At 39.7% G+C, this 12,953-nt stretch overlaps 1 protein-coding gene across 1 annotated transcript; it reads left to right on the top strand.

The window, feature by feature from the left end:
- Positions 1-301: 301 nt before the first annotated feature.
- LOC124958235 (Golgi apparatus membrane protein TVP23 homolog B-like) lies at positions 302-935 on the top strand. The gene has a single exon (XM_047516081.1). The coding sequence runs from the start codon at positions 495-497 to the stop codon at positions 918-920; it is 426 nt and encodes a 141-aa protein (XP_047372037.1). The 5' UTR covers positions 302-494; the 3' UTR covers positions 921-935.
- The last annotated feature ends 12,018 nt before the right edge of the window (positions 936-12,953 follow it).

The raw sequence follows: 12,953 nt of genomic DNA, 5'->3' as shown, positions 1-12,953 counted from the left end.
AGACAGATTTCTTAATTTTTAAGTTAATAAATCATATTTTTTGCAGTGCTGGAGATGGAACCCAGAGTCTCACGACTGCTAGGTGAGTGTTCTACTACTGAGCTACATTCCCAGCCCCAGACCAGATTTTTTTTTTTTATTCCAAAGATACAACTAATCAAAACATATATCTAAAACAAAAAGAAACAGAAAAGTCGAAAATAGAAAAAGTTATACCAAATATACAGGAAAAAGAATCCAGACGATTACAATCTATCTTAATATTTAATAAAATGTAATTTAAAATAAAAAATAGGGTCACCATGTTGTCTCAGGACAGCAATGATGACACTGAAGATGTTTCATTGTCTGATGCAGAAGAAGAGACAACTAATAGACCAAGAAAATAAAAAATCCGACATCCAGTGGCATCATTTTTCCATTTGTTCTTCCGAGTCAGTGCCATTATAGTCTATCTTCTCTGTGAATTGCTCAGTAGCAGCTTTATTGCCTGTATGGTGACAATTATCTTGTTGTTGTCATGTGACTTTTGGGCAGTAAAGAATGTCACAGGTAGACTGATGGTTGGCCTTCGATGGTGGAATCATATTGATGAGGATGGAAAGAGTCATTGGGTGTTTGAGTCCAGAAAGGCATCTCCTCAGGAGAATAAAACTGTTTCAGAGGCTGAATCAAGAATCTTTTGGTTAGGACTGATTGCCTGTCCAGTTCTATGGGTGATATTTGCCTTTAGTACTCTCTTCTCCTTCAGAGTAAAGTGGTTGGCTGTTGTTATCATGGGTGTGGTGTTACAGGGTGCCAACCTGTATGGTTACATCAGGTGCAAAGCGGGCAGCCGGAAGAATTTAACCAGCATGGCTACCTCGTATCTTGGAAAGCAGTTTTTAAAACAAAACACCGGCAATGATCAGACTTCTTGAATAAAGAGAAAGCTTATGAATCCTGTGGTATTGGGAAATGGCTGAAGAGATTCTTGATTATGAACTGTTTATAGCTCAGTCCAGTTGCAAAGAGAATCATCGGTTCTTTTGTTTGTTTTGTTTTTGTTTGTTTTCACTCAGAAAGTTACTAAGAAAACTTTTTCTAAACAAAATTTTTATTTTCTTTTTCTAGTAGTTGAGACTAGGAAGTATGGTATCACTAGAAACATTGTCAGCATTTATTTTATGGTGTACATACGTATGCATAGTAATGTATCAGTATATCCCAAATTAATGTGTTCATTTACATATTGTTAGAGATGTTTGTAATTTGATCCATAGAACAGGATATTCTTAGTCTATCTCAGAGGTATGTGTGTTTACATACTATTTCTGTAGGTTATTTTCAGAAGTAAGTTGATTCCATGGTTAAGAGTAAGCACTTAGCTTGTGTATGAGTTAGAAAAGTTAGAAAATATTGTTAATTTTTAATATATACTTCATGTTGAAATTGCTTACCTTAGACATGCACAAGTGAAAACCAAATTCAGGCTGGTAGTGTTAACTAGTTTCTAAAATTTTCTTTTATTTTTATACTTACTGAAGGCCTCAATAATAAATGGAATCTTTATAGTTTATGTTTAAAGGATACCCAGGGATTGCTGCTGTTCTATTTATTTCATGGAAAGGATAGCCAGATTTTATTTTGGAAATTCCTGGAAACTCTTCAGTGGTCTTTGGATTAATAAAATCTTTTATTACTAAGTAAATATTATTCTTATGTCATAGTAAGAATAATCATTTAAATACTTGGCATAGTAAATGCCTAAAAGACATTTTATTTTATGAGTCTATTTTTTTCTTGCTATAATGGGGATATTGTAAATCTTACATTTGTATTAATAATATTTCTCAAGGCAATATATGTAACTGTAAACTAAACCAACCTACAAATTATCGTAGGCATCTGTAAATTCTGTAGTATGTACTGGAAACTTTGTTGGAGTCTTTTAATCAGCAGATTATGTTGTGAGTGTGTTTGTACATTGTTAAAATATTTTTAAAGATGTTTGGTTTTAGTTGAATAAACGTCTTTGTTGGAGTGAAAAAAATAAATAAAAAAAATAAATAAAAAATAGATCAAGACAAAAGATAGCATGGAACATAGAATAGGGAACAGTGGAAGGAACTGATAAATGCCAACAGTTTCCTTGTGGTCACATAATGTTTTTCCAGCTTCAGAAACAAGGACTGCAGTAGCTTCAAAACATAGGCATGTTCAACTTAAGTATGAGAAGGTCATATGGATTACTAGTTTACAAAATGATCATGGCAGGAAGAGTGAAACAGGGGGTATCACAATACCAGAACTTCAACTATACTACAAAGCAATAGTAACAAAAACGGCATGGTATTGGCACCAAAACAGACAGGTAGATCAATGGTACAGAATAGAGGACACAGACACAAACCCAAATAAATACAATTTTCTCATACTAGACAAAGGTGCCAAAAATATGCAATGGAGAAAAGATAGCCTCTTCAACAAATGGTGCTGGGAAAACTGGAAATCCATATGCAACAGAATGAAACTAAACCCCTATCTCTCACCCTGCACAAAAATCAACTCACAATGGATCAAGGACCTTGAAATCACACCAGAGACCCTGCACCTTATAGAAGAAAAAGTAGGTCCAAATCTTCAACTTGTTGACTTGGGATCAGACTTCCTTAACAGGACTCCCATAGCACAAGAAATAAAAGCAAGAATCAATAACTGGGATAGATTCAAACTAAAAAGCTTTCTCTCAGCAAAGGAAACTATCAGCAATGCGAAGAGAGAGCCTACAGAGTGGGAGAATATCGTTGCCACTCATACTTCAGATAGAGCACTAATTTCCAGAATATATAAAGAACTCAAAAAACTCTACCTGAAGAATACAAATAACCCAATCAACAAATGGGCTGAGGATATGAACAGACACTTCACAGAAGAAGATCTATAAGCAATCAACAAACATATGAAAAAATGTTCACCATCTTTAGTAATAAGAGAAATGCAAATCAAAACTACAGTAAGATTCCATCTCACCCCAATTAGAATGGCGATTATCAAGAATACAAGCAACAATAGATATTGGAGAGGATGTGGGGAAAAAGGTACACTCATACATTGCTGGTGGGGCTGCAAATGAGTGCAGGCACTCTGGAAAGCAGTGTGGAGATTCCTTAGAAAACTTGAATGGACCTACCATTTGACCCAGCTATCCCACTCCTCGGCCTATACCCAAAGGACTTAAAATCAGCATACTACAGAGATACAGCCACATCAATGTTCATAGCTGCTCAATTCACAATAGCCAGACTGTGGAATCAACCTAGATGCCCTTCAATTGATGAATGGATAAAGAAACTGTGATATATATATATATATATATATATATATATATATACACACACACACACACACACATACAATGGAATATTCCTCAGCCATAAAGAATAATAAAATTATGGCATTTGCAGGCAAATGGATGAAATTGGAGAATATCATGCTAAGTGAGATAAGCCAACCTCAAAAAAACAAAGGATGAATGATCTCGCTGATAAGCGGATGATGACACATAATGGGGGTGGGAGGGGGGCAAGAATGGAGGAAGGAGAGACTGTATAGAGGGAAAAGAGGGGTGGGAGGGGTGGGGGGGAGGAAAAAATAACAGAATGAATCAAACATCGTTACCCTATGTAAATATATGATTACGCAAATGGTATGCTGTTACTCCATGTACAAACAGAAACAACATGTATCCCATTTTTTTACAATAAAAATAAATTAAAATAAAAAATAATTATGGCATATACTGTATATTGGCTTACTCTAAACACTTTCTCTTTATTTTATTTATTTTTATTTTTTATATTTTTTAGTTGTAGGTGGACATAATACCTTTATTTTTGTGTGGTGCTGAAGATCCAACCCAGGGCCTCACGCGTGCTAGGCAAGCACACTACCGCTTAGCCACGACCCTAGCTCTCTCACACTTATTTAGTTATTTGAATTTTGAGACAGTCTTGCTAAGTCGCCCAAACTGGTCTACAACCAACTTCTGATCCTCTTGCCTCTCAGCCTCCGGAGTCCCTGGAATTACAAATGTACACTATGGCACTTGGCTCTCTTATTATTATTTTTTTTTGGCAGGGGGTACCAAAGATTGAACCCAGGATCACTCAACCACTGAGCCACGTCCTTGGCCCTTTTTGTATGTTTTGAGACAGGATTTTGCTAAACTCTTAGGGTCTCGCTCAGTTGCTGAAGTTGATCTTGAACTTGCAATCCTCCTGTCTCAGCCTCCTGAGCAGCTGGGATTACAGGTGGTGCACCAGGCACCCGGCTCTATTAGGTGTTTTTTTTTTGTTGTTTTTGTTTTTTTAATATTCTTTAGTTGTAGATGGACACAATACCTTTATTTTATTGATTTATGTTTATATGGTGCTGAGGATCGAACTCAGGGCCTCACATGTGCTCGGCAAGTTCTCTACCACTGAGCTATGACCCCAGCCCTCTATTAGTTTTTAAACAACAAAAATTCATTTCTTGCAGTTCTGGAGGCTGGTTCAAAGTAACTACATTGACTATAGAAGAATATTAACTATCCCTCAGTATTTCTTATTTCTCTCTTTCATAGTAGTGAAACCAGAGTTTGAGATGAAACTAGATTCTCTGTTTCTGCGGGTGGATGGAGTCTGCATAAGCTGCAGGCCTCTACAGCCAAGAAAGCCTGTTGTATGTTAGCAACTAATCAAGGCAGGGGATGCCTGCTGGTGTCAGCTCTGATGGTCACAGTGGGAAAAGCCTGATTTGTCTCCAGTACCATTGAGTGGTGTGTTGAAGCTCTTAATGGCAGGCTATGCCCTCCAGTGTTGCAGCAGGCCCCAGAAGCTCACCGCCAACTTCTTTCTGCATTCTTATCTTGTGAATTCAAAGAATGAAATCCACAGACAAGGATGAGTGAGTTAAGAATAGGAGTATTCAAGTGTGAATAGAAACAGGTCCTACTGGGCGAGATAGGACCCAACGGGGGTCCGCTGAGTGTGCTAGTCTTCAGGTTATAGAGCACTTGGGTCCATGCTATTGATCCAAATTTATGCTAATTAGGATTTGGAAAAATACTAATGCTATTGGTTAACCCTTGAGTCTGAACTGCCACTCATGTCTGCCCCACTTCCATTTTTCTTGCTGCTGGTCTGCAGTGCCAGCTTCCCAGCAGGTTGGATGCTGGAGGTTCAGAACTGTGATGCTGTGTGGGGCAGGCTTCCTCACCAGCTGGCCAGGGGGCCACAGTGCAATAGATCAGTGTACCCTGGCTTGCGTGGGCCCTGGCTAACTGTGCTTCGGGCCTGTGCCAGCATGATGGTCTCCAAGCAGCTGCCTGCACTCCAGCCTACCAGGCTGCCTTTCTGCCACTGCTTCTCCTGGGACAAGGACTTTGGCTCAGTGCCAGAGTTCTTAGTTATGCACATGGCCACCTTGTATAAAGATTATATTTCTCATATTTTCTTGTGGCTAGATGTGGTCAGGTGATGAAATTTTGATCAAAAGGATGTAAATAAAAGCGTACTGTGGTGAATTCCTATAACCTTCTTTAAGAGGCAGCAGATAGGGCTGGGGAGATAGCTCAGTCGGTAGAGTGCTTGCCTTCTAAGCACAAGGCCCTGGGTTCGATCCCCAGCACCCAAAAAAAAAAAAAAAAAAAAAAAGAGGCAGCAGATACATGTCCTTTTCCCCCCTCTTCTGCTCTGTCTATCCTTCTGCTTGGGATGTGGGGATGGAGGTCCATTTTAGAATAAGATCGTGAGGGCCACACCTTAGCCACGATGGAGAAGAGAGTTGGTAACAGCATACCAAGTGGTCCTTTGATTCCCTGAGGGCTTTGAAGAATGGAGCTACCATATCACTGTGGGAGTTCATACCTCTAGATTTTTACATTAACAACAACAACAAGAATAAAAAAACCTTCCATCTCATTTAAACCACTGGTACTCTGGGGTTTCTGTCACTCTCAGTCATATCTAATTCAAATTAATCAATGACCATTACATCATTCCCCCAATTAAGAGAACATAAGCCCTTCCCCTTTATCCATTTGTGTCTTATATGATCAAAGTTATGAATCATCACTTCTACTTTATTCTATTCATTAGAAGCAACTTCTCTAAGTCCAGCTCACACTCACATGGAAGGGAATTAAGTTCTACTTCTTGAAGGGAGCAGTATTTCTACCAGAGTCCTAGGCCAGAGGGGTCCTGACTTCACGGAAACCCAACAAACCAGGAACCACCACTTGCCCAAGAAACTAAATGGAAAAAGTAATGGTGAAAGTCAGGAAAGGAATTTATTCATGACAGTTATACCAGAAAGATAAGGGGATCAAGCATTCTCAGTCCTGTCTTGAGGGTACTGACATGAGCTTCAGGTGTACATAGAGAAAGAATTGGGGCAGCGGGTGAGAAGGTCACATAATTAAGTAGTCTGGGTCAAACCATGGTCTGGTTGATCATTATTTTAGTTCTGGTTCTGCCAGGCTCCAGCGAAGTCTTATTACTTGAGGGGGTAATTTGCTTCCCATGAGATGATTGCTCCTGCTTAGGAGGAAGACTTGGTTCCCATCATTGGGTGATCTGTCTGCAAGACTCACTGTCCCTGGCAAGTTCCTGACTAGAGACTTCCAGGCACCATCCCAAGATTCTGGAACAGGACACTATAAACTGGCAGTTGACAATCTGTTGATTATAATGTCTCTTGAAAATACCTTAATTAAACTTATCTTGGTGTCTTCAACCTTGTAGGGAGAGAATTACCGGCTTTAGATGAACTTTTCTTAAACGATCAACAGGACAAATGTTCAGAGTTGAGCAGGAATCTGACTCAAAGTTTAAGGCAGTAAAGAAGACAGATACAAAATGAAGGCAGAGATGCCAAGTTTATCCTGCATTTAGTTGCCCATTGGGCACTGGCAGGCCCAAGTCAAGAGTCACTGCTTTTTAGAAAAACAACCTCTAAGTCCTTGTTTCAGTGTCAAAGAATTTGTGGGCATTTTAAAACTGCGATACCTATGTGTGCTTTTCTCTTGGCCCTCTATTTCAAAGGGGATTTGTTGTATTTTGTTTTTTGGTACTAGGGATCAAACAGGGGCACTTTACTACAGAGCTACATCCCAAGCCCTTATTTATTTGTTTGTTTGTTTTTGAGATAGTGTCTCACTAAATTGACTAGATTGGCCTATAACTTGCTATCCCCTGCTTCAGTATCTTGACCTACAGGCCTGTACCACCACACCTGGCTCTGAGATTTTGATCTCACTGAATTCTCAGAAATACTTCTACTACTAATTATTGTTTCTGTATATTCAAAATCTCCTCATTGTCATGCTTTCTATCCATGTTTAAACATTTTTAAAAATTATCTTAAGTCAGACATGGTCCCAGGACTCAGGAGGCTGAGATGGGAGAATCACTTAAACCCAGAAGTTCAAGACCAGCCTGGGGTAACATAGCAGGACCCCATTTCAAAAAAAAAAAAAAAAAAAAACTTCATCCATATCCTCATCTAGCTACCACCCTCTCTTCATCTGTAATAATTTTAAAAAACATAGTCCTAAATACTTTGACATTCTTCCCATTAAAAGAAAGCACCTGTATGACTTTGTCAAAATGAACTCAAATATTATGTATAACTATAGAGCTCTAATAAAAATAAATAGAAAGATAGATAGATAGATAGATAGATAAAAGAGAAAGAAACTGGCGGCTGTGGTGCATGCATACAATTTTCCCAGCTCAGGAGGCTGAGACAGGAGGATCAGGAGTTCAAAGCCAGTCTCAGTAATTCAGCAAGGCTCTAAACAACTCAGTGAGACTCTGTCTCTAAATACAATACAAAAAAGGGCTGAGGAAATAGCTCAGTGGTCAAGCATCCCTGGGTTGAATCCCTGGTATGCCCCCCCCCCAAAAAAAAAGAGAGAGAGAAAGAACATTGTAGAACTTGAGACAAGCCATCCCTGCTGTGACCTGTCAATTTCCTGACCTAGAGAATCCATGAACATAAGAAAAAGAAAAAGAACATTTTTTTTTTTTTTTTCTTTTTTGGCCTTGGAGATTTAACCCAGGAGCACTTAGCCACTGAGTCACATCCCCAGCACTTTCTGCTTTTTATTTTGAGGCAGCGTCTCTTATCCCCAGTATATTCCTCTAATCTAAATTTTCCTGTGATACTGTGAAACATGTATATTTTGATCCATTTTCTGGCATAAAATGGATCCTTGGATTTTTTTTTTTTTTTCAGTGCTGGGGATTGAACCCAGGGCTTTGTGCTTGTGAGGCAGGCACTCTACCAACTGAGCTATAGCTGCAGCCCCTGGCATAAAACTCTTGGAATCTTTAAAGTGACAAGAATATTTTTGTATGTTAATAGTATGACTGATGGCTGGCAGCCCCTAGGTAGCTTCAGGAGGAGGGTTAGTCATCAGAGAGACCATAGCAGATAGCAGACCATAGCAGAGAGTTGGGACTTTCAACCTTATCCCCTAATCTTCAGGTTATATTGGTCAACGACAATCACACCTATTTAATGAAGCCTCCATAAAAACTCAACAGGAGGGGCTGGGGTTGCAGTTCAGTGGTAGAGGGTTTGCCTAGCATGTGTGAGGCACTGGGTTTGATCCTCAGCACCACATACAAATAAAGGTATTGTGTCTATCTACAACTAAAAAAATTATATATATATATATATATATATATATATATATATATATATATAACCCATAGGACAGGGTTCCAAAGAGTTCCCAACAGCTAACTGAACACAAGGAGGTTCCTGGAGAGGTGGTGCACCCAGAAGGCATGGAAGCTCTGCACCCCTTCCTCCATACCTAGTCTTAGCCACCTCTTAATCTGGTGCTCATAAGTATTCTTTGTAATACCCTTCATCATGGACCAGTAAACTTAAGTATTTCCCCAAGTTTTGTGAGCCCTGCTAGTAAATTAATTGACTCTGAATGGGAGGAGGGGTGTGCGAGAAGCCCAATTTTTAACCAGTAGGTGAGAAGCACGAGTAAAACAGCTTGGGGATTGCAATTGGCATTTGAAGGTGCAGAGCAGTATTGGGACTGAGCCCTCAACCTGTGGGATCTGATGCCATCGCCATGCAGATAGTGTTGGAGTTGAACTGAATCAGAGGACGCCCAGTTGGGAGTCTGCTAGGTGTGAATAAAACCCTACACACACTTGGTCATAGAAGTCTTCTGTGTTGATTGTGGAGAGCATAGGAGAAACTGAGTTTTTTTTTTATTATATCCTCAGAGCCCACCTCCTACATCTTTCAAACTTAGTAATATTCTCCAAAGATAATGATCTCCAAGTTAAGTCTAATAGACATTTTCTCTCAGACTTGTTATTTTAGCAGTATTTCACTACTGTCCAGTTCTTCCTTCTTGAATTACTCTGTTCTCTAGCTTCTAAGATAACACATTACTTCCCTTCCTTCCTTCTAGTCACTTCTCAGGCTCCTTAGTAATTTCACTTTCTTCTAACCAGGCACCAAATGACAGACTTGCTCAAAGCTTGATCCACAGCCTTCGTCTCCTCACTTTATATTTTCTATCCATATCCATAATTTTATTACCATTTACGCACTTTATCATCCACTTGACATTAGAGATAAATTTTTATCTCTAACAATTTCTAGGGGAGGAAAAATTTATTTTCGCTCATGGTTTCAGAGGTTCAATCCATGGTCGGCCAATTTCAGAACTCTGGGCCCAACATGAGACAGAACATCATGGCAAAAGGGCACGGTGAGGAAAACTGCTCAGTTCACAACGGCCAGGAAGCAGAAAGAGACTACCTCAAACAATTTTATCAGTTAAACTTCAAGCTATATTTTCATGTCCCTTTTTATCATTTTGTATTTATGAGGGGTTTTAGGATGCACAGACTGGCCTTGGGTGGTTTAAGCAGAAATGAATATATTAAAAGTTCAGAGAGTCACAGGAAGAGGCAGAGCACAAGGGCTGGAAGTTGTGCCAAGCAACCAGAAAGAGGAGCCAATTCATACTACAGAATTGGCTGATGAGGAAACCAACACTGTTCTCAGTATTGTTGAGAACATAACATTACATCCCAAAGTGTTGGAGCTAAACAGTAGATTCTGCCACTACAAGTCTAGCATTGTGGCACCTGGATATTAGTTGCAGCCACTATTACCAGAAAGGATTCTTTGAGATTCCTGCATCCCAAAGCTCCATTGTCAAAGTGGGTCTATCTGATTTTCAAAGTGGAGATCATAGCCATTGTTCCTAGCTGCAAGGGATTCTGGGAAAGTCAGTCATTGGCATTTTCACATTCTATTGCAGAAGGCAGATACTATCTCCCACCAGTTAATCATAAGGTTAAGGAAATCTCCAAACATAAAAAAAAAATGACGATGTCTAATCTGTAGCCCAAGAACACCTCAATCCCACATGTCCAAGCTGGATTTATTCTCTTTGTTGCTTTCCTATTCCACAAGAAATAACTTAAAAAAAAAAAAAAAAAATCCAATCCTCTTCCAGTCTTCTCTCTCTGAACAGAGCCACCATCCATGGGGTTCCACGAGCCAAAGGGACTGCCCTTCTCCCACATTCTCCACTCAACCTGTATCTCAGAGTTCTCTCTCCACTTCTCTTGATCTCTTCACCTCTGTCTTCACTCTGGTTCAAGAGTCCATCATCTCTTAGCTGGACCACTGTAATCCACCTTTCCCTCCCTCTCATTTATTCTCCACACAGTCATCTTTTCAAAATGCTTTACCTCATCATGTCACATGCACCCTGCCCAGCTTAAAACACATTAATGGCTTCCAAAGTTCTTAACATGGCCCACAAAGCCATGGCGGTCTGACCCCTGCTCACCTCTCCCACCTCATCCCCGACACTCTCCCTCACTCTGCATTCTGGCACTGTCAGCCTTTTATACTACCTTCCTTCCCACCCAGCGCTCTTTCCATTTTGCTCCTTCTGGTCGGAATGCTCCTGATCACCCACAACTCTGCCTATTTATTTCTACACCAGATTTCTAATCAACATAACTTCTTCAAGGAAGCCTTCCCCCAAACAAATCCCCTCTCATAAGACAGATATCCACTCCCTCTGTGTTCCCATAGCACTAGGTACCTTTCCTTCAGGTTTATCCAATTTTTTAGTTGTTGATGGATATTTAATTATTTACTTATATATATATGATGCCGAGAATAGAACCCAGTGCCTCACACATGCTAGGCAAGTGCTCTACCACTGAGCTACAATCCCAGCCCTCCAATTTGTGTATTACACTTTCTGTGTGTGTGTTGCCGGGGCAGGTACTGGGTATTGAACCTAGGGGCACTTTACCACTAAGCTATATCCCTTCCCCCATTTCTTTTTACATCTTTGAGATAAGGTCTCCCTGCCTAGGTTGACCTGTCCTTCAGCCTCCTGAGCAGCTGGGATTCCAAGTGTGTACACCACATGCAACAAATTATATATTTATTTGATTACCACCTATCTCCTCACTAGACTGCAAGTCCCATGAAGACAGGGGCCAGATGGATTTTTAGATCACAATTGCATTCCATGAGCCTACAGCAAACACCTTACCCATACTGAGTGCTGAATAAATCTCTGTTAAAATCCGGAATGAATTCTCTACCTTAAGAATTTGAACTGAAGGCCCCTGGGGCGGAGCTCAGTGGTAGAACACTTGTTTAGCATGTGCAAGGCCCTGGGTTCAATCTCCAACACCACAAAAAAAAAAGAATATGAACTAGAGGTGACTCTCCCTTTCCCCTCCAAAATAACCCCAGAGTTTAAAAGAATAAGTGCTGGTTAAGGAAGGGGCAACAGCATCGAGAAGCACAAAATTTTTTTCATCGAAAAAAATAAGTTTATCACCAACCTGGTGTACTCTCTTGAAAAACATGCTTGTAGAATTGTTTTGCATGTTTTATTTCATTTAGGCTAAGGTAAAACCTTTTGTGCCAGTTCCCACAGTCCTAGCTGCTTGGGAGTCTTGAGCCCAGGAGTTGGTGGCCAGCCTGGGCAACACAGACAACATTACCAAAAGAAACGAAAAACCTTTTGCTATAATAATGTCCAGGTCTTTCTGAAGGAATCTTCAATGTGCTAGCAGATTAGCTTGAGCACATTCAATGATACTGATAGCTAGTGGTTTTCAATATATTTCTATTTACTTATTCAGAATGTGAGGCGACAACTGAATTACACAGCACCTTTGGAATAATACAGAAGGGACAGCAGGATGCAGTTGCAAATATTTTGTATCCTTCTCACAGAGTCCGATCCTCAAAATGCACAGCTAATTATTGATGAAACCAAAGTAATAAACTTTGGCTAACCTGACTGGTTAAAGATATGGGAGAGGAAATCATTAAAAAATTAAGCGTATGTTTTGGAAAATGAATCTTTTTTTCCCTCAGTTTTATTAAAACACAGTACTTTTCAGTAACTGACTCCAGCATAAGGCACTAAAAAACTCATGTAGTTTACAGAATTTTTGTTTGTGTGGGAACAGTGAAAATTTGGTGAGTTACTATTTTAGCAAATGTACAACCTGATGTTGGGACTCTAAATATTAGAGACATGTCAAAAAAGAAGCCTGATGTACAATAAATTTTTGTATTTGGAAATACAAAAATCTGCTGATGCTACTAATTTCATATTAACGAATAATTATGTTCTCTTTATCTTGGCCTCGCTCTGGTTTTCCTGTTCAAAAGAAATGCTCGCGACCTGCAGAGGTTTAGAAAAGGTTAGCCCCGACTAAAATAACTGCTTCAATAAAGAGGGAAAATTCTGTGGAAATTTCTTATATTTGACGTTGCTGAACTTAAGTACAATAATGTCACATGCACTTATTCAGTAATTGTAGGCACGCCTAAGTCCCTCCCTCTTTCCTAAACCAATTTCCCCACATCCTAGAAATCCAGCCCTTCTGCCCTCC

This window comes from Sciurus carolinensis, chromosome 1 (genome assembly GCF_902686445.1).
Source record: "Sciurus carolinensis chromosome 1, mSciCar1.2, whole genome shotgun sequence".
Classification (NCBI taxonomy): Eukaryota; Metazoa; Chordata; class Mammalia; order Rodentia; family Sciuridae; genus Sciurus; species Sciurus carolinensis.
The sequence above is the reverse complement of the archived record's forward strand: the minus strand, read 5'-3'. Positions and strand labels throughout refer to the sequence as shown.

What these genes read in the sequence shown, in the direction of transcription:
- LOC124958235 (XM_047516081.1), top strand. Translation starts at nt 495, where the DNA reads ATGGTGACAATTATCTTGTTGTTGTCATGTGACTTTTGGGCAGTAAAG.